Source organism: Crinia signifera, chromosome 4 (genome assembly GCF_055691185.1).
Source record: "Crinia signifera chromosome 4, ASM5569118v1, whole genome shotgun sequence".
Taxonomy (NCBI): domain Eukaryota; kingdom Metazoa; phylum Chordata; class Amphibia; order Anura; family Myobatrachidae; genus Crinia; species Crinia signifera.
The window spans coordinates 267,234,889-267,261,556 of NC_139220.1; the positions used below are offsets into that span (position 1 = coordinate 267,234,889).

At 44.4% G+C, this 26,668-nt stretch overlaps 1 protein-coding gene across 4 annotated transcripts in view; it reads left to right on the forward strand.

The window, feature by feature from the left end:
* Positions 1 to 26,668, forward strand: part of DUSP26 (dual specificity phosphatase 26) — a 37,546-nt gene that overhangs the window by 8,058 nt on the left and 2,820 nt on the right. For 2 of the 4 annotated variants that reach the window (XM_083184492.1, XM_083184490.1), the window contains exons 2-3: positions 15,719 to 15,872; positions 25,473 to 25,684. In XM_083184492.1, coding sequence (XP_083040618.1) covers positions 15,727 to 15,872; positions 25,473 to 25,684 — 358 coding nt within the window. In that variant the 5' untranslated portion in view covers positions 15,719 to 15,726. Of the gene's footprint in view, positions 1 to 11,050; positions 11,155 to 12,954; positions 13,106 to 15,718; positions 15,873 to 25,472; positions 25,685 to 26,668 lie in introns of those variants that run through there. The other 2 variants (XM_083184488.1, XM_083184489.1) reach the window with 2 other exon arrangements.

A 26,668-nucleotide genomic window follows, 5' to 3' on the forward strand; every position in this document is an offset into this window, starting at 1 on the left:
TATATATATATATATATATATATATACACATACATATGTGTGTGTGTGTGTATGTATGTATGTATGTATATATATATATATATATATATATATATACACATACATATGTGTGTGTGTGTGTGTGTGTGTGTATGTATGTATGTATGTATATACACATACATGTGTGTATATATATATATATATATATATATATATATATATATATATATATATATATACACATACATATATGTGTGTGTCTATGTATATATATATATTATATATACATACACACACAGCACATATCTGAAAGGGATAAATACAAAATCCTGATATGGAGAATCCAGGCAGGACTCCCCGCAGCCTATCCCTAACCCCACCTTGTAAGCACAGTCTAACCCTAAGTTGTCATCCCCCCCACTAGTGCCCAAACCTATCCCCCCTTCCCTGGCCTGACGCACCTCTGCATACAGTACTTACACAGTATGCTTGGGATGAGGATTGTCGATATCCTGGCTTCAGCATCCTAAACTCTTCCAGTGCCGGTGTTTTTATGGCAGCTGGGATGCTGGAGTCGGTAAAGTTCTGACCACATCCCATCTGGAACCCCCCCTTTAGAAATCCTGTGATTGCCCCTGCCCTGCTCCTTGCTCCGCACACAGGCTGCCATATAGCAACAACGAGTCCTGCCTTCACCCCCCCCCCCCATGCACAAAAAAGCCATCTTATAAACCTGGTCCCCTCAGCTCCGCTACCTGATTAGAAAATAAATTGGTGAGAATTCTGGTACCTCTGTGTGTGTGTACATTGTGTGTGTGTGTGTGTGTGTGTGTGTGTGTGTATATATATATATATATATATATATATATATATATATATATATATATATAGAGATTTTTCCAAGGGATCCGCACTCGCATCACATCAAAGTGCAAAAGGGGGGGTGCTCCATAAGATGGGAAGACATCATGGAATATAGGAATAGAATGGGCACTCACCAAGGTCTAGGTAATCAAAGTATTATTTTATTTGCATCAAGTCGACTTGATGCAAATAAAATAATACTTTGATTACCTAGACCTTGGTGAGTGCCCATTCTATTCATATATATATATATATATATATAGAAGGTGCTTGGGGATGCGGCGGCACTCAGAAAAACGACAGGAGGCAAGCGGTGTAGTGGTACACTACACCGCTTGCCTCCTGTCGTTTTTCTGAGTGCCGCCGCATCCCCAAGCACCTTCTATATACAGAGCATCACTGCCCTGCACGGAAGGCACCGGAGCCATTGAGCCAGACACAGCTTTTGCTATATTGACAGAGCGGAGTGCCACCACAGCACCTTGTATATATATATATATATCATACGATGTCCCTGCACCCGCTTTCTGATGTCAGCTGCCGCGGTGCTGGTATGAGGTTAAATGTAGTTGTTCAAAAGATACCGCACCCGCCGGACTTCTTATACTGTATATATATTGATTAAGTGACATTACGGCATGTGGCATATAGTGTAAAGTGCAGTATGGAGTGCAGCGTATATTCCAAGGGGGATTGTGGTGGTGTATAGTGTAAGGGGTATTACAATATGTGGGGCATAGTGTAATGGGCATTACGATGTGTATCGTATAGTGTAAGTGGCAATATGGTGTGAGGCGTATAGTGTAAGAGGTATTGCGGTGTATAGTCTAATGTGCATTACGATATGTGGAGTATAGTGTAAGGGGCATTATGGGTGTGTGTGTGGGGGGGGGGGGCGCCAGTAACTTTTTTGGCAGGGGGGAGCAAAATTTATAGTTACGCCACTGTAAAGGGTTCATTCCTTTCCTCTTACGCTGTTATTTATTTCTTTTTATTGCAATAACAGTGGTAGTTAAGAATAAAGAAACTGCTGCCTTAATTCACAATGCAATAAGTATAGACAACAGATATATTAGTTTTGTAGTCCAATCTTTATACCGTATTGCTTTAATGAGTATAACCCTTAGGAAGTACAGTGCACAATAAAATTGCCGCTCCAAAAAACTAATAAAGAGAAACGATGTTCTGAGGTATTGCAGTTGGATGGAATGTGCAGATAGCTATGTGGTTGTGCTATGTCTGGGTCTGCTCTGGCTATAATTAAACCCAATCAGTGGCTGCTTGCCATGGCTGTGTGTCACTCCCTAATTCATTGGGAAAGCACCTGTTACCAGGAAGATTAGTACGGCTGTGCGATGCAGATAAGTGGCGCTTTAAGTGGTTTTCTTTTGAGTGAAACCCATTGTCGCAAAGATCACATCTAGCAATGGGGAACATAATTATGAAAACAAACATAAAAATAAGCAGTTAGAAAACAATTGTTTACAGACTTGTCTGAGGAACTAAAATATATCCAAGAGGAAGCTTTACACTCTAGAACAGCATCCTAATATAGAATCTAAATGGGTATAGCCAAAATAGTTTCTTTAACCCTTTCCTCAAAACAACATTACATTTGCAGGGCCTGTACTGTATATTAATGGAAGCATTTTTGTCACATTAAAGGGAAAGGGGGGGGGAAGGAAAAAGAAGAGAACCAGTGCACAGGTCTTAACTTTTTATAATTACTACTTAATAAAAAAACGGTACTTGTGTAGTTTCACGGCGCCACTTTCGTAGTCAGCGTAGCGTCCCTGTCAGCATCATCGTAGTGTTCCCGCAGCCAGTGTAATTAGCTTAGTCAGCGTCCCTGTCAGCATCAGCATTGTGTTCCCGCAGCCAGCGTAGTTAGGGTAGTCAGCGACCCTGTCAGCATCAGCGTTGTGTTCCCGCAGCCAGCGTAGTCAGCGCCCTGTCAGCATCAGCGTTGTGTTCCCGCAGCCAGCGCCCTGTCAGCATCAGCGTTGTTCCCGCCGCCAGCGTAGTCAGCATAGTCAGCGCGTAGTCTGCTTGTGTCTGCGACTGTGTGTGCGTTCGCATCTAACGGTAGCTTACGCAGTTAGTGTAGTCAGTCAGCGTTACGCAGTTAGCGTAGTCAGTCAGCGTTACGCAGTTAGCGTAGTCAGTCAGCATTGTGTCAGCGCTTATTACATTGTGTGGGAACCATTGACCATTTTTAACCTGCCAGACATGACAGGTGTGACTGTGTTCCTGAAACACCCCCACTATCCATGTCAGCCCGAAGTGTGGCAATCGCAGCGTGCCCCGTGCGGGGACGCGGTACGCATCCTCCCAAACTGTTCAAACCCCCACTATCCACGTTGGCGTGGAGTTGATTTTATAAAGTGTGGCGAGCCACTGAGCCCTGCGAGGGGACACATAAAACGAGCCCGAAGCATGGCAAGCGGCCGCGGATTACTTGATATGTATTCCGCGGGGCTCGCTGCGCAAACCATGCTTCAGGCTCGTTTCACGCGTCCGCTCGCCATGCTTGCCACACTTTATAAAATCATCTCCACACCACTGTGGATAGTGGGGGTATGAACAGGTCGGGAGGACATGTACCGCGCCCACTTGCCACGCTTCAGGCTGACGTGGATAGTGGGGGTTTGAAATAGAGGCATTTGCCAGTATGTAACATGGAGCACTGGCAAATGCATCCTTTATTGTGCATGAGACACACTTGCGCCCGCACCCCTCCTTTGTGCACGAGACGAAAGTGCTACCGAACCCCTAACCCTAACCGTCTCCCTGAAGCAGACATGGGCAGGGTTGCCGTAACCTGCCGCAAGAATTACTGAGAAGCACAAGCGTATGAGACGCTAATGCGTCTCAGGCAGATGGAGCACCTCTCTACCGGCGCCCGCATGATCATCTCTCCGCCGGCTTCTGCAAGCGCAGGAGATCTGGCGGTTACCGGCTCTGTGTGAGATGTGCTCACTAGGCTTGCCAGGGATGCCGGGGACAGAGCTTCAGCTCGCGGGGACGGTGCAGTGACTACGCTACCTGGATGGGACACTACGCTGACTACGCTAGGCTGCGGTTGGGCTACGCTGACAGCGTAGCGTTAGGTGGCGCTGTGAAACTACACAAGTGCCTAAAAAATTTAATAATTAACTTTTAATAATTAATCATTAACTACTTAATAATTAACTTTAATTACTACTACTTAACTTTTAATAATTTATTTAAACGTTTTGACATGCATAAATTATATTAAATTATTAAAAGTTAAGTATTATTTCAACTCACAGAGGGAACCAATCCCTTCACTGAAATCGATAATCTGATCAATCTGTCTAGTTCTTGGGTCCTGAAGTGTGCATCATTTCACATATTATAACTTAGACCACTTACTTTAATAAAAATCACAATATAATTTCCCCAACAGAAAAGAGAGCCCTTTCCCTTCTTGCTCAAAATAATGTTATTCGCAGCCAGAACAGATTATTTATCAGGGCTATTAATTACTGAAGCCTGCTCGGGCGAGCGGCTGATGTCACATGACGTCAGCGCCCACCCTCTTTTCGGCCATCTCTATCTGAAATAAAGCCAGTTTAGACTGAATTTTATATCCGAAGGGGAGACCCTGATCTTTGGTGCTATAACATGCTTGCCGGGTTGCTCCTCTTCCTGTGAAGTATGTCTCCCACCTGTACCTTGTTAATACCCTTGATATATTTGAAAAAGTTTCTATAATAATGTCCTCTCTTTCTCTTCTCTGCTCTAAAATATATATATTAAGATATTTTAGTATTTCGGGTACGTTTTGTGATGTAGGCCATGCACCATTTTAGTTGCCCTTCTTTGTACAGTCTCTAATGTATTTATATCCTTCTGGAGATATGGCCTCCAGAACTGAACACAGTACTCTAGATGAGGCCATAACAATGACCTATACTTTGGCATTATTACTTATTTATTTCTACTGCTGATTCCTCTACCTATGCAACCAAGCATCTGACTTGCCTTCTTCATTGCTTTGTTACATTGCCTACCTGCCTTTAAGTCACCATGAAATAGTGACACATAGATCCCTCTCCTCCTCAGTAGTTTCCATTACAGTGCCATTCCATTTCGTTCGTCCACCCACCTATTTTTAGTATGTTAACTCTTATGAGCAGGGCCCTCCTTCCTCACGTACTCACCCTACCTCATTACCTCACCTGTGCTCCTGTCCTGTTCTTCCCTTCCTCTACTTCATCTTCGGTCTCCTTGACTATTTTGACACCTACTTCTGAACTGATGCTGATTTTAGTTCTACCAGCTATACCCCTATTTATACTGTATCTTTCTACACACCCTGTACGTTACCTTGTAATTTTTTTTTTTTTTTTTGCTATGTACGGCGCTGCGGACACTTTGTGGCGCCTTATAAATAAACGTACTACTACTACTATTTAGTGTTTAGGTTTTTGAGACCTAAGTGCATGATTTTGCATTTTTTGGCATTAAACTGTAGTTGCCATGCTCTTGGATATTCCTCTCTAATCTACCTAGATCATCCATCATTTGTTTTGGTGTGTCTACCCTGTTGCATACCTTTGTGTCATCTGCAAAAAGGCACATTTTACCCTCAATTCCCTCCTGAGACTGCACTCCATGTACTACTACTCTCTATTTTCTGTCCTGCAAACAAGATCTTATCCAATCAACCAGCTTAGAATCCATTCCTAAGCTTTATTTAACAGTCTGTGATGGGGAAAAAAAGTGTCAAAAGCCTTACTGAAGTCTATTGCAAGCAGGGTCCTCCTACATTTTGATTGTCTGTAAATACCCTGTTTGTTGTATCACTGTCTCCTTTGTAAAGCGCAACGGAATATGCTGCGCTATATAAGAAACTGTTAATAAATAAATATAAGCTAATAAGCTATATCTACATATCTACAGCCCCCCCCCCTCCTGATCTATTACTTTAGTCACCCAGTCAAAAAAGTCAATAAGACTTGTTTGACATGATCGCCCCCCAGTAAACCCATACCGTTTAGGATCCTGTAAGTTGCTGGTTTTGAGATATTCTACAATTCTTTATTTTAAGAATGTTTTCATCAATTTCCCTACTACTGATGTAAGGCTCACTGGTCGGTAGTTGCTTACCTCTTCCTTGCTTCCAGTTTTGTGCAGTGGGACTACATTTGCTATTTTACAGTCTTCTGGAATTACTCCAATAGCTAGTGACTGGTTGAATTATTCTGTTAATGGTTTTACCAGCTCCCCTTTAGGGCTCTTTTAGAATCCTTGAATGTATCCCATCTGGCCCCATCGATTTATCCTTTTTTCAGTTATGAAAGTTCTGTTAGGACTTTCTCCTCTGTAAATGTACTTGTTTCTCCCTCATTTTTCTGACTATACTTGCAACTTAACTGTGGCCCCTTCTCCCCTCTTTCAGCAGTAAATACTGAGCAGAAATAATTATTAATATGATCTGCTATTACATTGTCTCCCTTCCACTCTCTGTCTTCAGTCTTATTACTCCACTTTTTGGTTTTCTTCTTTCATGTATATACCTAAAAAAAAAGTTTTCCTCTCTTTACCCATTGACTAGGCCAAAGGCCAACTTTTTTCCTTTTTTTTATATTTACATATTGTAATCAGATATGACATCAAATGATACAATAAATAGAATTTCTTGTATTATTTCGAAATCAGAGTTTCATTGTTATACACACGAGAATTACCCCAGAGCCCTGGCAGCACCACTCCACCTCCACCGACTAGTCATTCAAATTAATTGGCGGGTCATTAATAGCTAGTCTGGTAAGATACCAGGTAGTGTTTCCAAGACTACTATAAAGCTGCTTTCTGACAGGTAGCGGCAAAGTGTCTATATATGTTTCCCCATAGAGATAGAAATTTGGCCACCCTCTTCTCCTTATTCAGCAACGTATCCATCCAATCCATTCTAAAGATTAAGTGGAATTTTTGTTTAAATAATGGGATCTGTGGCGGTGTACTGTCAAGCCAGCTTTACAATTTGGTTTTACGTCCCGCTGCTCTGAGAGCCAATAAAATCGTTTTGCTACTTAGAGTCATGCGTTGATTCGGGTCAAGAACCCCATTACTGCCCAATCTGGCGTGAATGGGACATAATTAATGAGTATAGATTCTGCGTATCGTCGGATTAGGTGCCAGAAATATTGTACAAGAGGACATGACCATAGACAGTGAAAAAGATCAGCGTCTGCCTGGTGGCATCGGGGACATAAAGAATTATTGATAGTTCCCATGTGAAAGCGTCGCAATGGGGAAAGGTATGTGTAGTGAAATGTGTTAAGAAACAGTTCTGTGTACATGCTAGCGGGCAGTGTCTTTCTGGAAAACTCCAGTGCTTTTTCTATGGTCTGCATAGTAAGGTGGGAAAAATGTGTTAGCCAGTTAGACATTCCTCCTTATACTTTCCCATTGTCTATAACATGGTTAATGTAAAATCTCATTTGAAGGTATGCTAACGAATAGGGGGCTACCATTGCACATTTATCAGAGAGGTTTGTATACGTTAAAGCGGCTTTCTCATCAATGGACACCAAATCTCGCAGTGATGATATTCCTGCTAACCTCCACATAGTGAAGGGGTGTGCGGCCATACCATCTAGGAAGTTAGAGTTTTTTTATCAGGGGGAGGTGTAGGGAATAATAAGGGTTGAGGTCTGTTTTGTGTCGTAATATATTCCATAGTCTTCGTGTGGTCCATAATAAGGGGTTTAATTTAATAAGGTCAGCAATCTCTTGATCGTGGAGATGAAGGAAACAAATTAAATCACAGTTGTCAAGGAAAGTCTGCTCTAAGCCCGTATCTGTATATTTTGATGTTCTATGAAGCCAATCACATAGGTACCTCAAAATGGCTGCATGGTTATATGTTACCAACTTTTTTACTTTTACAGTACTTGCTACTTATTTGCAAACCACACTGGATTCCTTTTCCTTGTGTTTTTCCGAACTCTTTTGACACAAAGTCATGTTGCTTTTAGTATTGCACTTTTTTTTTCCCACTTCTCCTGCACTCCTTCCAAGTTCCTCCAATCTGCCAAAGAATCACTTACAGAGTTTCTCATCTTTACAAAATCAGCTTTGTAAAAATCTAACACCTTTGTTTTTGTGTGTGATGAGTTGGTCTCTGTCTTTATTCTGAACCATACTGCTTGATGGTCACTTAATACAAGGACAAAGACATCCTATGCACGTAGCTCAGCATACATTTTAGCTATCTCCTCCTGCATGGAAACAGTGTGAACAGTGTGTGCCCCTCTTGACACAAGGGCCCATGTTCATGGCACACCCTGCATCTATCATAGATATGGCTTTGGTATTACACCTCTGATTGTTATTCACATTACTGCCTATTGTCCAACTAACATATTAAGCAGTGCACTACAGAATTCTTGCTTATTTTACCTGAATTCCTGGGAGAATCACAAATTAGCGGCTTTCAAATCACTGGGCCATTTTCCCTGTGTGTTGCGCATGAGCATTAGCATTTTGTCACCGGTAACATGGCAAGTGCCAATTTTTATGGACACCTGGGCAAGTGCAATAGAGATTTATCGCCAGTGAATTGTTGGGAGCCATGTTTCCAGAGACCATCACATGGGCAATAGAGATTCATCAGCAGTAACATGGCAGGAGCCATGTTTCTGGGGACCTGCACATGCACAGAGCCTACTGCACTGCAGGGAAGAGGAGGTCCATTTGGAATGTGCACACGGGCCCCCTCCTCTCTTACAGCGCCCCTGGGTGGATAGCATTGCACTTTAAACACGGAGGAAATTGCTTTTGCACAAAAGGAGTTCTTCGACTTGCCATGCAGAAAAAGAATGACTATTTAATGACTTTCTTTGTGAATATTATAAAATGTAAATGTAATTTTTAAAAAGTGATTAGAAAGTAGGAGAATGAAATTATTTTAATATGCAACTTATTTCAATATGCAATATTAAAGGAGAGGTCATTTTATCAAAAGACACCGAGTTCCTGAATCTTCATCTACCTATTCATTGAGCTCAAATTGTAAAGTTAATAAAAAAATTATTATGGAGATAAGGCTAATAGCCTGGATAGAATTGTGTGTTAGGCTTAAAGCTGGGAAAAGATAAAAACTGTAAAGGGGCATACACACTGGGTGATTATTGGCCATTTTCTAAGTGATCTTTCTAGATCGCTTATAGAAATTAAGCGCAAATCGCTCCGTTTGTACACACTATAGCAACGGCAATGCCCAGTCCTATGCATCGCCAGATCAGATCTTTGCATGCAGTAAAAACCTATTTAGATCGCTTAGCAGGGTTTTTGTGTGTGTGTGTGTGTGTGTGTGTGGGCGATCTAGATACCAGGAAGTTCAAAGGAAATCACCTACTTAGCACACATTGCTAAGCACAAATCTCAATGTGTGTATGGGCTTAACATACAGACAGAAAATCTTCATCTGCTGCAGTGGCCAGTTGTAAAGTACCAGCTCTAGAACCTGCTGCAGAGGAGGTTGTGACTTTGCCTTTGAGGCAAACTAATGATAGAGGTATGAGGCACAGGCACTGCAGTTCCAACTTCATCATTACATTGTTAAAAGAATATATATTGAGAAATCTATCCAAATGGTTTAAAGGCCCATAGACACTGGACGATTTTGAGCTGAAAGCCGCTCAAACTTGGTGTTTTGAGCGGCTTTCAGGTCAAAGCCGCCGAGTGTGTACGGCCTGGCGATGAGTGGTAAGTAGGGATGCGCGCTCCCGTATCATCGGCGGGAAAGCCGTTCATCTGCTTAACCAGAAATATATTAGATAGTTCCTTAATTGCGCGCTTATCACCTGGACTATTTGGTGGTCAATTTATAGTCCTTTCCACGTCCTTTTTATGGATTTTTCGGTACTGGTTTCCTAGCACGACGCCTACGATTTTGATTGGCTCCATCGGGTCCAAAAAAATTGCGTCGATCGCATCGCATGCAACCAAATCGACACGATCGATGCGATTTTTAAATTGGAACCAATGTAAAATGGTCCCTGAGAGACCCGATTTTACATTGGGCCCAATGTTAAATGCCCCCCAGACCCCAATTTTCATTGTATACCCACCCTAATGGGTCAAATGCCCCCCCATTGTTAACGCCACCCCACGATGAACGCCAACCCGAAGCGTGGCGAGCGCAGCGAGCCCGCGAAGGGCGGCGGTACGCGTCCTCCGACCTTTTCATACCCCCACTATCCACGTCGGCGTGGAGTTGATTTTATATAGTGTGGCGAGCGCCCGCGCATTACTTCACAGGTATTACTCATCCCCTCGTGGGGCTCGCTGTGCTCGCCACGCTTCGGGCTCGCTATATAAATTCAACTCCATGCCGACGTGGATAAAATGGTCCCGCATCAATTGTTAACGCCACCCCACGATGAACGCCAACCCGAACCGTGGCGAGCGCAGCCCATGTGGGGCGGTGGTACACATCCTCCGACCTTGGATGCGGGACCATTTGTCTACAACAAGAAGATAGACAGCCATTAGGTCGACACCATTAGTTCGACAACTCAATAGGTCGACATGCTTTTAGGTCGACATACCATTATGTCGACATACCATTAGGTCGACATGTCATTAGGTCGACACTGCCATTAGGTCGACACTGCCATTAGGTCGACAGTGTCTAGGTCGACAGTCAAAAGCTCAACATGGTTTTTCCCCCGTTTTTTTACCCAAATGTCGACACAGTCGACATGGACACAGTTTGAAGTGAACCGCAGCCCCTCGCTTCGCTCGCAATGCACCGGGCACGGTGCCTCGCTGCACTCGGCACACTATTATAATCTAACTCCACGCCCTAGTAGATGGTAGGGCATGAAATACCGCCTGTCAGCACATGTCGGCTCAAAAAACTGTGAAAAAAACCATGTCGACCTTTTGACTGTCGACCTAGACACTGTCGACCTAATTGCAGTGTCGACCTAATGGCATGTTGACCTAAAAGCATGTCGACCTATTGAGTTGTCGAACTAATGGTGTCGACCTAATGGCTGTCTATCTTCTTGTTGTAGACAAATAGTCCGGATACCCATGTGAATACACAAGCTGAATGTTTTAATCATACTCCCCTACTCAGTCTGGTGATCGGTGCTCCGGTGATGGCTGACGGTCATCAGAGCCCCCTGCTGCTCCTGTGACCCCCGGTGCAGTAAAGTGATGCTGCAAAACAGCAACTTACTTTACAGCACTGGGTGTCACAGCAGCAAGGAGCCCCAATGACCAGCAACGAGGGTCAAGGTGAATCAGACGGTCCAGCAGGAAGGGGTGAGACCCTGGGTGGGGTGACCAGTGCGGGCACAGGAGGATGAGTGGGTGCTGGCTCTGCAGATGGTGCAGATGAGAAGAAGACAGTTAACTGTCTCAGTTGGTTTATATATATATATTTGGAGCTAAGATGGAGGGCAGGGCTCTGTGCTTGGTCATGGGGGACCCCTCCAGCCAACTGCCAACTGCTGATGGTTACAGGTGTACTCTGCAACCAGACATCTGCCAGACAGTGGCGTAGCAATGGTCGCTACAGAAGCCAAGCCAATGCTGGCATATTCTGTGGGGACAGACAACCAGGACTATAATAAGTCCAGGGAGTAGCCAGACATCCGTGCCTCAGTGCTCTTCTCTTGTCGAACACTAAAGATAGTCAACAGTAATGAAAGTTAGACACAAGCGTTAGGTCGACAGGCACAATGATGATATGAGTTTTTCACTTTTTTTTGGCTTTAGCCTGACTTGGTTCATACCATCCAATTGGGCATAGAGATAGATTATAATAGTGTGCTGGGCATAGCGAGGCACCATGCCCGTATCATGACGAGGGTAGAGAGGGGACACTGTACACTTATTTGGTCTCTATATTGACCTATGTCGACATAGACATAAAAAAGTAAAAAACACCTAATGCTTGTTTCGTTACTGTTGATCTAGATGCTGTCAATTATTTTTAGGCATCAAACTAGATGGGTTGGACCTAGCGTGATCCATCATACCATGGTCGATCTAGACACCGTTGATCCGCTGTACCATAACCCTGCGTGTTACATCAGACACATAAATAGGTTGGAGAGGAGGCTGGTACAGGAGAGCGCACCTAGGGAGAGGAAGAGGGTGAGAGAAGCAGGGGTGTGGTATAATTAACCAACAGTCGGGATTCCGACAGTCATTACTCAGACGTTGGAATCCCGACTGCACAGCGGGGGGAGCGCAATGAAGCCCCTTGCGGGCTCACTTTGGGTGGGGTTTTACTTCAAAGTGAGATCTATATTGCAGTGTAAAAATAAAGCAGCCAGTATTTACCCTGCACAGAAACAAAATAACTCACCCAAATCTAATTCTCTCTGCACATGTTACATCTGCCCCCTGCAGTGCACATGGTTTTGTCCATCTAAGAAGGATTTTGTCAGAAAGAGTGAACTAGAATAAGGCCCACAGTGACCCCACACCGCATGACCCTAGGAAGGAGTGTGTCTGATGCCGGAAATGTGATGCCCCGTCACCACATGAAGCAGACAGCTCTGTGAAGGCAGCCCCACTGCGAACCTGGCAGGCTGAATAATCCAAGTGAGGTTTCACTCTTGCTGGCTAGCTGCCAGCAATGTGGATGCGGAACAATATTTGGTACTTGTGCATTATCTGGGCTCCAAAGATTTCCATCGTACGACATAGTTTAATAGTACAATTACTATATAGTACAATTACATAGTACATAGTAAAATTTAATATCGCATCGCATCACATGCCATTTGTAATGGCATGCGATGCGGTATTTTATCGCACAGTGCGGGTCTGTGCGCCCGGAAATCATGTCCCATCGCATCCCTTAATTAGTGGTATGCGATGGGCGCCCAGATAATACACAAGTACCCAATTTTTTTACTAATTGTAACTGAGACATATATATATATATATATATATATATATATACACACATATTCATTTAGTGATCTTGGTCTAACCAGTAGTCAGGACCGGTATTTAATACAAGAAGTGCAGACAGCCAATTGAAGGCTCTAAAAGGATTCAAGCCCCCACAGCAGTCACATGATTGCAGCTTTTATCCACTCATTTGGCTGGTCAGAAGCATCCATGGTAACAGAGGGCAGCAAGAGCTCCTAGCTGCTAGTGCACCCTGTACACAGTACTCATTAAACTAAGGGCTAGTCCCTATTTTTTTCACTTCGTCCAAGGCCATAAGTCCATTCTGCAACGCTAATCATGGAAGGTAAAAACTACCGTATTTCTTTTAACAATTAAATCCCAAATCTGGGCTTTCAATTCCACAGCACATCTGTGAGTATTCCCAAGCCATGCTTTTATTTGGATGAATTGCTACAGTCAGTAATGTTTATTGCTGTTATAAAAAAAAAAACTTTATGCTAAAATTAAATAAATGTTTGCTCTATAGAGTCTACGGATAAGTTGTTGATGAACAAAGCACATACAGAAGTGGTTCCCAAACACAGTACTACAGCCTGCATATTTGCCTACCTGCCCCTCTCCATGAGGGAGAACATGCTCTGTTCCCGGTAATGTATGATTGCCATCACCTGTGGGGAAACACCTTTCTTATCAATTATGCGGCTTTCCACTGCCTAAACGGGTAATGACCCAGTATTTGTAAACAGGTCTTTAAACGGGTAAGAGCCATAAAGACCCTTTCCCACTGCAGCTCTTAAACGGTAAATTGCCGTTTAAATACCGTTTTTGTCACATTCACATTGTACCCGTTTAAAGCCATCGTAAACATGGACTGTCATATAAATGGACTTTTCTGTACAGTCATCACATGCAAGAAGCATGTTCTTAACCTTTATTATTATTTCTAAACACTGTTTAAGTGCCTCTCCCACTGGCAAAAAAAATGGTTCTTAAACAGGTGAAACACTGCTTTTTTACCCGTTTAACAAATACTGGTATTTGTTAAACGGGTAAAGCAACCTGGAGCTTCCCCACTGCAGCTCTACTCATTTAAAAAGGATAAAAAAAAATGCATACCTCCTAACATAACCCCTTCTAGGAGGGACACAATGCTCTGTTCTTAGACTTCCCTCATGTTTGATTGCCATCACCTGTTCCGAACAGGTTAATGGATAAGAAAGAGGTTTCCACACAGGTGATTGCAATCATAAATTAAGAGGGAAGTCCAGAAACAGAGCATTGTGTCCTTCCTGGAGAGGGTCATGTTGGGAGGTATGAAAATGGCAATTTACCGTTTAAGAGCTGCAGTGGGAAAGGGGTATTAACTAGCTCCCCACAGGTGGTGGCAATCATACATTACCAGGGAAGTCCAGGAACAGAGCATTTTCTCCCTCATGGAGAGGGATAGGTAAGCAAGTATGGGCAATGCTGGCTTGTAAAAGCTAGCCAATACTAATTATTTGCCACACACAAAGTCCATGAAAGTACACTTATATTGTGCGGGTCTGATTGTCAAGCAAAGGTTTCATACAGCTGATACTAAGTATCCCTATAGTTGGGTTAAGTTAGCTGGAATGGCAATAAGTTCCCCACCCCTAATGCATACCTCCCAACATTACCCTCTCCAGGAGGGACACAATGCTCTGTGTCTGGACTTTTCTCTTAATATATGATTACTATCATCTGTGTTGAACAGGTTAAGTGATCAGAAAGATGTTTCGCCACAGGTGATGGTAATCATTAATTAAGAGGGAAGACCAGATATAGAGCACTGTGTCCCTCCTGGAGTGGGTCATGTTTGGAGGGATGCCTAAAGTGCAATGGTTTATTTTTGTTGACGTAATGCATCAGCTTGATGTTAGTATACCTCTCAGACATAGTTACACCCATCTATGGAATGCTCATGGATTACACAGGTTCTATAGATGAATAAAACCAGGTGACATGCTGGCTTCAAGTCAGCCAGCCACAGAACCTATGTAATTCATAAGTGTCCCGGTTTAAAGGGATAGTATGGTGAACCTATATAAGGCCGGATTAAGGTCCTATTGGGACTGTAGATGAAGATGTTCAAGGGCCTATAATGAGAAGTGGTGGAGGTGAGGCCAAAGCCATGTAGATATATATATATATACAAAAACTGCAAAAATGTGTAAAATAGGAATGCAACTGTAATACTGTATGATTTATGGCCAACCATGTATCCAGCTGGTGTCTGTCTGGTGATCATTATGATGGCATGATGATGACTGGAGCTGCAGCTCCATCCTCTTCAATTTTAATCTGGCCCTGAGCCTATCTATGTGTGACATAAGGTGACCACACACAGGGCGAGATGTACTAAGCCGTGAAAAGTGATAAAATGGAGAGTGATAAACCACCAACCAATCGGCTCCTGCCTGTCATGGCAGTTAGCAGCTGATTGGCTGGTGGTTTATCACTCTCTAAGCTTTTACTTTAAAAAGCATCACATGCAGTTCACATCGCAACGTGTTTCTTTTGGTTTGCAATGCACGCACTCACGCATCGCATATTGCAAAGCAACGAAGTATGTGCATGCATTTTTTTTTGTATTCATTTGGGGTAACACATCTGGGGCCCGATTCTGGATCACTCGTAGTGATCTGAATTCAGCCCATGCCACGACGGTCGGGGTTTGCACATTCGCATATATGAGCATGTTCTTACCCCGACTGCGAACGTCTGCAGCGAGTTACACAGTTGCTGGCCCGTTCGCAGTGGGAAGGAACACGTGCCATGTGTGTGCACCCTAAAGGCCAGTGAGAGATCTGCCCAGATTTGTAGGGAAACCTACCAATAGCACAGAAAGCCAGCTAGTGGCCAGTTGCCGGTACTGCACAATACTCATTTCTATAACAGTATTCATTGAAACCTTATCCGTTATTTCATGTTACAGGAACTATCATGGCTTCCTTCGTCCCCTCTCGCAACTCCTTGGCCAGGGCAGCCTTGCAGAGAAGTGTATTTGATCTGGAAAGGATCCTATATAGTGGAAAAACAATCCGGAACCATGCAGATGAGGTGTGGCCGAAGCTCTTCCTGGGAGATCAGTAAGTGGAAGAGAATTGTGGTGCGATTTGGGCAATTTAGTGCCAGCACTCGATCCCGATGTGCAGCCCAGCACATGTTGGAACGCTCAATGCAGCATGGCGCACGCTCCCAACCCCTTTCCTCTCCCCTTCCCCTCCCCTTCTCTCTCTCCCTGACAGGCTGAATTGATATTGGCATCCCCCTCATCATCACACCATTTGTATACAACATTATACACATTTGAGAATTTATTTTTAGTCCATTCTTGAAGGTTAGTGTTAGGCTGCAGGGGAGAGAAGGTTAGGGTTAGGCTGCAGGGGAGAGAAGGTTAGGGTTAGGCTGCAGGGGAGAGAAGGTTAGGGTTAGGCTGCAGGGGAGAGAAGGTTAGGGTTAGGCTGCAGGGGAGAGAAGGTTAGGGTTAGGCTGCAGGGGAGAGGTTAGGGTTAGGCTGCAGGGGAGAGAAGGTTAGGTTTAGGCTGCAGGGGAGAGAAGGTTAGGGTTAGGCTGCAGGGGAGAGAAGGTTAGGGTTAGGCTGCAGGGGAGAGAAGGTTAGGGTTAGGCTGCAGGGGAGGTTATGGCTAGGCTTTGGGGCGTGGGATAGGTTAAGGCAGTATATGAGGGTTTGAGTAAGGCACTAGAAGAACTGGAAGAAATTACAGAGGAAGCGGACCGATACAGGTGTGAGGACACCAGGAGTGTGACACAGCTGCAGGAACAGATAAGTATCAACTTTCTTATATTTTGATAAAAATTAACTTGTAGTGTGTAATTGCATTGTAATTTAACTCTCTACTGTATACTAGGGGGTTAGTCGCAGGGAGGTAGATAAAATGGGTGGGGCCCTGATTGAGAATCTCACTCAGTGCATGTTGTGCAAGATGTATGCGCACCTGGAGCAAGAGTCCCAGTGCGAATACATCTGCACGAGATGTGAGCGAACGTCCGCCCTGGAAGCCCAGGTCACTGATCTAGAGCGGACCGTTCAGCGACTGAGGGATATTTCAAATCTTGAGCAAAGCCTAAATAGAACGGTGGAGGAGTTGCAGATGGGGTCACTGGTAGAGGAGGAGGATCAGGTAGCCAGCTGGGTCACGGTTAGAAGGGGAAACAAGAGGGACAGGAGGGACAGGAACGACATCTCGGATCTATCACACCCGAACAAATTTGCCCAGTTGGACGAAGTTTCGGGGGAGGATGGAGACGAAATGACGGAGCTGGAGGAGACGGCTCCCTCTAGCAACCAGAGGAGCGGTCCCTCTAGCTCAAATGGGATGACAGTTAGTGAGGTACCAAGGCAGATAGTGGTGGTAGGGGATTCCATCATTAGGAGAACAGACAGGGCAATCTATCGGGACCGCGATCGCCGCACGGTCTGTTGCCTCCCGGGTGCTCGGGTACGGCACATCGCGGACCGAGTCGACAGATTGTTGGGAGGGGCTGGGAGCAACCCGGCGGTCTTGGTGCACATCGGCACCAACGACAAAGTCAATGGTAGGTGGGATGTCCTCAAGAAAGAGTATAGGGAATTAGGTAAGAAATTAAAGGCGAGGACATCTAGGGTAATTTTCTCGGAAATATTACCAGTGCCACGCGCTAGCTCAGGGAGGCAGAGGGAGATCAGGGAGGTAAATGTGTGGCTTAAGGATTGGTGTAGGAAAGAGGGATTCGTGTTCATGGAACACTGGGCGGACTTCTCGGTCAGGCGCCATCTTTTTTGCCGTGATGGATTGCACCTGAACGAGGAGGGGGCTGCGGTGCTGGGGGGAAGGATGGTTAGAGGGTTGGAGGAGATTTTAAACTAGGCGACGGGGGGGTGGGGGCAGCAAGACATTATGGGACCATCAGGGAGAGAAGCCGGACTGGGATCAGGAATCATATGGGGGAAGGAGAAGGGGGGGGGGACGGAGACATAGACCAAGCCCTGGGACATAACAAGGGTATAATCGGGGGTAACTCTCAGGGTGCATCAGGAATGTCATGTAATAAAATGTTATGTTGTAACAGTCACGTTACCCCATTACAGTTCTTAGGTTAGATGATCTTAGTATACGGGAAGGAGGGAATGACAGAGGAAGAATTCCCGGAACTATGGAGAGGGCAGGCAGTGTGCATGGTGGGGAGGCCTGTAGAGAGTCTATTGAAGGGGAGAGGGGAAAGAGGAAGCTAGTAAAGAATTCAAATGGGTCCTGGGGTGAAACTAATCACAATATTAGAGCCATATCTAAAAATAAACATAAATTAAAATGCTTACTGGCTAATGCAAGAAGCTTAGTGAGTAAAATCGGGGAGCTTGAAACGGTGATCAGTAGGGATGACTACGACATCATTGGTATTACAGAAACATGGTGTAATGAGTCGCATGACTGGGCATTAAACATGGAGGGATATACACTCTACAGGAAAGACAGGGAAAATAGAAGGGGCGGGGGGGTGTGCCTATATGTAAATAATAACTTAACATCATGTGAGAAAAATATGAGCACAGACCTGGAAAACGACAACTCAGAGACAGTGTGGGCAGAGATAACCGACAATAATAAGAAACCAAAAAAACAAATTTATAATAGGGGTATGCTATAGACCACCAAATATAAATGAAAGGGAAGAGTCTCTTCTTTTAAACCAAATCAAACAAGCATCAAATCAGGGTCAGGTATTAATTATGGGGGATTTTAATTTACCCGACATTGGCCCTTATTCTGATCGGTGCGGATATTCCCGCATTCTTACGGTGCGGTCCGCACGCCACGGTGTTTTGCCGCGTGCGGCCATCGTCCGTAGAAACGCCCACGTGTCCTCCGCATTCGGACGGACTCACTCTTTAAGAACAGGGCGTGTTTACGGACGACATACAAACCATGCGTGTGCGGGAGAAACACTCAGATTCGGCACGGTATTACAGAGTATTACAGAGTATGCTCGGGAATACCGCATCCGAACGGGAGCCAAGCGGTGCTACCGCACGTAAGCGGAGTATTTACGCCAAACAACCCACTATGAAGTATCTTCTGCTATACATCACATGACCCACTTATTCAATTACCTATCCTCATAAAAAACTGCTTATTTGGAATTGGAATCAATTAGATTCCAATATATCCTTACAAGCATGCCTAACACATGCATTGCACACATTAACCCTTACAGCAATTGAAGTGCAATGGTTTCAATTAAAGCACTGACAAGCGTCCTATTAGTGAGTAATGAGTAAAGGAGTAGATTCTATTGGGTTCAGGTGTTAATGGTTGTAGTCATTAGGCGTACGTTCGCCTACCGCATGAACGAGTGGTGTACGCAAAGCAATAGTACACTTGTGGACACCGCACATTTCTGCCCTTTTTGATCGCGTGCATTCGGAGTGGTTTCCGAATGTACGCCCCCCAACATAAGTGTACTCCCCCGTGTCCGCCCATGTTTCCGCCCCGTTTTGCCCACTTTGAAACTACGCCCATGTGCCATTCCGCATGACGCCCATAATACGCCCATATTTCCCGACTGATTGCGGGCAACAGTTTTGGACGGGATTTTGCCGAACTGGTACGGAGTCTAGGCGTGGCACATGCGCGTTGCGTTCTCCACGCATGCGCAGACGGCGAAAAGACGCGATCCGTAAGAATGCGGTAAAGTCCGCGTCAATCAGAATAAGGGCCATTGATTGGGAAAACGAAACAGGTAAATCAGCAAGAAGCAATGGGTTCTTAAGCTTACTTAAAGACCAGTTTATTACACAAACGGTAGAAACTCCAACTCGTGATGAGGCGCTCTTGGACTTAGTATTAACAAATAACACAGACTTAGTTTCAAACACAAAAGTAATTAAACAATTAGGGAATAGTGATCACAATATGGTTTCACTGGAAATCAACTTCAGTAAATTACATCAAAAAGGATCTGCAAAAATACTAAACTTCAGAAAAGCGAACTTTGAATTATTCAGGGAAGCCCTTACAGGAATTGGGTGGGAAACGGTTATGGAGGGAAAAAATGCAGAGGAAATGTGGGATACTCTAAAAAAGGTGCTTGATTCACTAACTATTGAATACATTCCTAAAGTAATTAAAGGTAAATTCAACAAAAAAAGCCACCATGGTTGGACAAAGAAGTAAGGTCAGCTATCAACAATAAAACCAGAGCCTTTAAATTCCATAAAAATAACTTGAATGAGGAGGCGTTCGCAAAATACAAAGAATCAAACAAAACTTGTAAAGGGGTAATCAAAGCAGCTAAAATATTATATGAAGAGTGTATAGCCACTGAAAGCAAAACCAACCCAAAGAAGTTTTTTAAATACATAAATAGTAAACGTTTAATTAAGGAAAACATAGGCCCACTAACTGATACTAGTGGAAAAAGTGTTACTGAGGACAAGGGAAAAGCAAAACTGTTAAATGAGTTCTTCTCATCAGTATTTACTAAGGGAGAGCAGACTGTGGAACGAACATTTACCACAAACGGGACAAATAAGCCAGATCTCATTGTGGATTTCACGCCGAAGGAAATAATACTGAGGCTAAGCAAACTCAAAACAAATAAGTCACCAGGGCCAGATGGGATTCATCCGAGGGTATTAATGGAATTAAGGGATGAACTAGCTACCCCCCTACATTATATCTTTAGCAAGTCACTATCGTCAGGTATAGTACCAAAAGATTGGAGAATAGCAGAGGTAGTGCCAATATTCAAAAAAGGAAAAAAGGAAGATCCCGCTAATTACAGACCCGTTAGTTTAACATCAATTGTGGGTAAACTATTTGAAGGATTTTTAAGGGATGGTATCCAGGAATATTTAGATCATCACCGTCTACTCAGTACTAACCAACATGGGTTCGTGAAAAATCGTTCATGCCAAACTAATCTACTAGGGTTCTATGAAGAGGTTAGCAAAAACCTCGATAATGGAAATGCTGTAGATGTGATTTTCCTAGATTTCGCTAAAGCATTTGATACTGTCCCACACAAGAGATTGATTAATAAAATGGAGAACCTAGGATTGGGTGAAAATATCTGCAGATGGGTAGGGAATTGGCTATGTAATAGAGAACAAAGAGTGGTTGTGAATGGTGCCGTATCAGATATGATACCGGTACTAAGTGGAGTGCCCCAGGGCTCGGTTTTGGGGCCCATTTTGTTTAACATTTTTATTAACGATATTGGGATAGGGTTACTCAGCAATGTATCCATCTTTGCGGACGATACAAAACTTAGCAAAGTCATCAAATCACCAGAAGATGTCACCATGCTTCAAAATGATCTTGCAATTCTAGATGAGTGGGCTAAAAAATGGAAGATGAGGTTCAATGTAGATAAATGTAAGGTTATGCACCTTGGGAGACACAACCAGTGTGCAAGTTACAACCTTAGCGGAGAGGAACTGGGTAATTCCATACTTGAAAAGGATCTAGGAGTCCAAATAGACAGCAATCTAGGATGTAGTGCCCATTGTAATGTAGCTACAAAAAAGGCCAACAAAATTCTGGCATGTATTAAGAGGGGAATGGAAACTAGGGACTCAAGGGTAATTATGCCACTATATAAAGCATTGGTGAGACCTCACCTAGAGTATGGAGTACAGTTCTGGGCCCCACACTATAAAAAGGACATCATAGAATTAGAAAAAGTCCAAAGGCGAGCAACAAAGCTTATTAGGGGAATGGAGAATTTAAGCTACGGGGAGAGATTAAGCAATTTGGGACTATTTACATTAGAAAAGAGACGTTTAAGGGGGGACATGCTCAACATGTACAAGTATATCAAGGGCCAATATAAGGAACTGTCACACACCCTATTTTCTACTAGAAAGGAATCTAGGACGCGAGGGCATGAGTATAGATTAGAAGAAAAAAGATTTCATTCAGCTAGTAGAAAGAATTTCTTTACGGTCAGAACAGTCAAACTCTGGAACTCTCTTCCCAGAGAGGTGGTAATGGCTGGCTCATTAAATGCGTTCAAGGCAAAGTTGGACAAACATTTACTGGAGAAAAACATCCATGGGTACAAATAAGAAATATAATTTGTCTGTAAAATACCAGAACCTACCAAATCAGCAATGGATATCTATACCAGGTTGAACTAGATGGACGCAAGTCTTTTTTCAGCCTTACCTACTATGTAACTATGGGGCAGATGTATTAAGCCTGATGAAGAGATAAACTGGAGATAAAGTGGAAGGAGATAACTCACCAGCCAATCAGATCCCAACTGTCATATTTCAAACACTGCTGATTGGCTAGTGCGTTATCTCTTCCACTTTATCTCCAGTTTATCTCTTCTCCAGGCTTAATACATCTGCCCCTATGTAACTAGAAAAGAGGCTGAATGGGTGACCTATAGGGATTGGCTGGAGGAAATGAGGATTGGGGGGCATACACGCACGCTTTCACACAGTTATCTCAGCAAGTATATCAAGGAAAATATTATATTACTGTAAGTGAAAGCCACCAGATGGCAGTATATACATGCAATAGCTTAGTAAGGCATTAATCTAATGTCTTAAAGGAAATTAAGGAGCAAAATAAAAAAACACCTCTTGATGCTCTGAAATTGGGCATGACTTAAGCAGACCACTGATAATTTTGCACACACGGGAATTTCTAAATCTAAAATCTGCACTCTAATGCCGTTTTCAAGCATGGTTTGTAATATGAGCAGCAAACAGATACCGTACACATATAATGAGATGTATAGACACTGTACATATAATACTGTATCTGAGTAGAAGGGGGTGTTTGCAAAAAGCAAACCAAAAGACAAATGTGCCTTTTTGGGCGCACTCTTTGTTTTGTAAGTTTGATATGATTATTACATTAAAACATAACTTTTAATGGGCTTCTTACTCTAAAATATTCGGAGCATTCATCAGTTTTTAATCAGTCATTTAGTACATTTTTATTTGACTGTCAATCAAAAATCACACACAACATTTAGACAGGACATAGACAAACATTTAAAGACATGCTAGACTCATAGCTGGTCTTGATGTGCGACAATTTGATTTGTATCAATTCACACTTTTTTATTTTTTATTTTAATGTGTGCCAAAAATAAAAAATAAAAAAGTGTGAATTGATACAAATCAAATTGTCGCACATCAAGACCAGCTTTGAGTCTAGCATGTCTTTAAATGTTTATCTATGTCCTGTCTAAATGTTGTGTGTGATTTTTGATTGACAGTCAAATAAAAATGTACTAAATGACTGATTAAAAACTGATGAATGCTCCGAATAATTTAGAATAAGAAGCCCATTAAAAGTTATGTTTTAATGTAATAATCATATCAAACTTACAAAACAAAGAGTGCGCCCAAAAAGGCACATTTGTCTTTTGGTTTGCTTTTTGCAAACACCCCCTTCTACTCAGTTACAAATACTGAATGTGTTGGGCGCACCACCAATCCAAGACTACAATTATTTAACAGAGTAGTCCAACATATTGGTTATACCGATGTTTCTCGTATAATGTAATAAAACCATGTACTAAGTCTGTGCGGATCCACACCCCCTTCCTTTGCATCCATATAATACTGTATGTAAGGCTGATAGAGATATTTGTACTACAGTAGGGCATGATTTCCTTTATCTGATGCAATCTTGGTCATAAAGCCTGTAGCTTTAAAGAGGCAATAATTTAAAAAAGCAAAACCTGGTTGGTTTTGTCTTTTAAATGATTGCCGCTTTAAATCTACAGGCTTTATCGCAAACTGCGCTGGTTCACTTAAATTACACTATTACATTTTCTGCATACTATCTCTTATATATTTGGCTACATCTGTCACTCAAAGTGTGTGAGTGTGTGTATAACAGGAGGGACACATTGCTCTGTTTCTGGACTTCTCCCTTAATTAATGATTGCCAGCACCTGTGTTGAAGCACCTTTCTTATCAATTAATAACATGGCAATCATACATTATGAGGGAAGTCCAGAAACAGAGCAATGTGTCCCTCCTGGAGAGGGTCATGTTGGGAGGTATGTGACTGACTCACATGACAGAGAACCAGCCCAGTGAGCCCACAGTGCCAGACATCCTCTGCCTCCCCATGTTGCCCAGCAAAGACACTGCACCAGGTGAGCGCCCCCCGCCGCCCCACCCACGATTCGCGCCCCCCCCCCCCCCCCCGTGACCCCCCTTCCGCGATTCGCGACCCCCCCTCCCGCGATTCGTGGCAAAACACACGGAACCCCCCCTCCCCGCGACCCCCCTCCCGCGGTTCGCGGCAAACCCCCCCGCAATTCACAGCACCCCCGCGACCCCCCCCTCCCGTGATTCGCGGCAAACCCCCCCTCCCCATGGCTATGGTCAACAATGAAAAAGGTTGACATGAGATTTTGAGATTTATTTTTCATTTTTTGAATGTTCTCATATTCATTCTCATGTGTCGACATGGACACCAATGAAATGCACACTTATGTCAACATTTACATGTGTTGAACTTTCTGTGTTGATTTTTTCTTGTGGCGATTCGCGGCACCCCCCCCCCCTCCCGTGATTCGCGGTACCACCCCAGCCTGTGACCCCCCCTCCCGTGATTCGCCGCCAACCCCCACTCCCACGATTTGCGGCAACCCCCGCGACCCACCCCTCCCGCGATTCGCGGCAACCCCCCGCACCCTCCCTCCTGCGATTCACGGCAACCCCCCTGCCCCCGCGACCCCCCCTCCTGCAATTCTTGGCAACCCCCCTGCCCCTGCGACCCCCTCTCCTGCAATTCACGGCACCCCCGCGACCCCCCCTCCCGCAATTTGCAACCCCCCCTTGCGCGATTCACGCCCCACTCCTGCGCTTTGCGGACCCCCGCCCCCTCCCGAGATTCACCGACACCTGCGCCCCCCCTCCCGCAATTCTGCCCCCTCCCTCGATTCACTGCACCCCCCGCTCCCCTCCCACAATTCACGGCACCCCTGCTCCCCTCTTTAGTCCCCCGTATGCCCACACATGCCTATCACTACCCAGCTTCCTGCTCTCCTGAACCATAACTTCCACCACTGGGGAGTCGCTGACGCTGTGTTGCCCACATACCCCTATCATGCCTCATAGCCCAGCCTCCTGCTCTCATGCACCCTAACTCCCACCCAGTAGGAGGAGACTGACTCAGGGCCACCGTCCTGTACTGCCACGCTGGACCCTCACCCACTGGCAGAAGCTGCACTGTGTCTCACACCCTCCTCTTTAGTCCCCCTTATGCCCACACACCCCTATCACTACCCAGCCTCCTGTTTTCCTGTGTTGTGACCTCCGCCAGTGGGGAGCCGCTGACTCAAAAACACCCTACTATACTATTGTACACACACACACACACACACACACACACACACACACAAATGTCACTGTACCATCCACACTATCAATGTACATCTTACTCTGTAACTGCTTTTTAATTAAACAAAACAATACACACCCCCTTCCAAATCATATGCTCTCTATTTAACACATTTCACCTATAACTCAAGTTGCAATACAGGCATCTTTCATACAATTCTAACCATATTTCTCACAATACATATGTTCATAAATTAAGGGGGCGCAGCCCCTTACGACGGTGTGAAGAGTGCCCGTAGGGCGCGATGAATCACCTAGTGTTATTATATAATAGCTACTGAAAAATATGTCTTATTCCGTGTTACAGGACGATAGCGGCTAACAAACGTGAGCTTCGCCACATGCGTATCACTCACATCCTGAACGCATCACACAGTCGCTGGAGAGGGGGAGCGGAGTACTATAAAGGAATGAATATTGTGTACATGGGAATAGAGGCTCTGGACTTTCCCACATACGATATGAGTGTCCATTTCTATGCAGCGGCAGAATTTATCCACCGGGCACTCGCAGAAAGAGGTGAGTGAATGCATGTCGACATTTAATGACAAATGGTTTCCACACAGATTTTTGAGGAAGGAAGAAACTTTTATACCGTGACAAGGAATCACATACACTGAATGTAGTCTGGGTCTTTATTTTAACAGCTCGGCAAACATAAGGTTACCATACCTCCCAACAGTCCCTATTTTAGCGGCACAGTCACGATTATTAGGGCCTGTTCCGCTGTCCCACCCGCGGGCGGCAGTGTCCTGCGGTGAGGGGGGGCTGTTGGGAGTCCCCCCTGTCGGCTGCTAAGCAGCGGGGAATAAACGCTGTGCGCATGCGCACAGCGTCTATTCCCGCAGCCAGGGGGCTGGGGGCATGGCTAGAGGCTCACAGAGCCTCTGGGTCATGCCCCCATAGCGGCAAAATGGAGATGTCTCCTTCCCCCGGGCCGACTGGACTGGGCATGCACAGGATCTTGCTACTCATGCGCAATCCCCAGTGCAGCCCAGAGCAACTGCAGGTACAGCGCTGTCCCTGCTTTTGAAATAGGGCTCTGCCAGCCAGCTGCTGGTGAAGCCAAACGCAGCAGCTGGTGGAATGGTCAGCGATGCTGACTGCTCATATATTCGGCCTGCTATCATTTAGATAGCAGCGCCAATATGGACATGGGCACATAGCACATGCTGGCTCCTTCAAACATGGGGGAGAAGCGGTATCAGTGCACATAACATGCGCTGATACCCCTTTTCCCCCATAACAATCTTTCATACATCTGCCCCAGTATCGGATCACCATCAGCTGCAGCATTTACCATCTCAGTAACCCTAAGATTATTCAGGACGGTCTCCTCATCCTCGCTCCCGAGACCAGTACATCTGTGTACAGAGACACAGACGCTGACACACACAATAGGGTCTCTGATGCTGTCCAATGCCCCGCCTCCCAAAGGAATCACTGGAGATTTTAGGGTTAGGGCTAGCATTAGGTTTACGCTTACATTATACAGACTGCTGA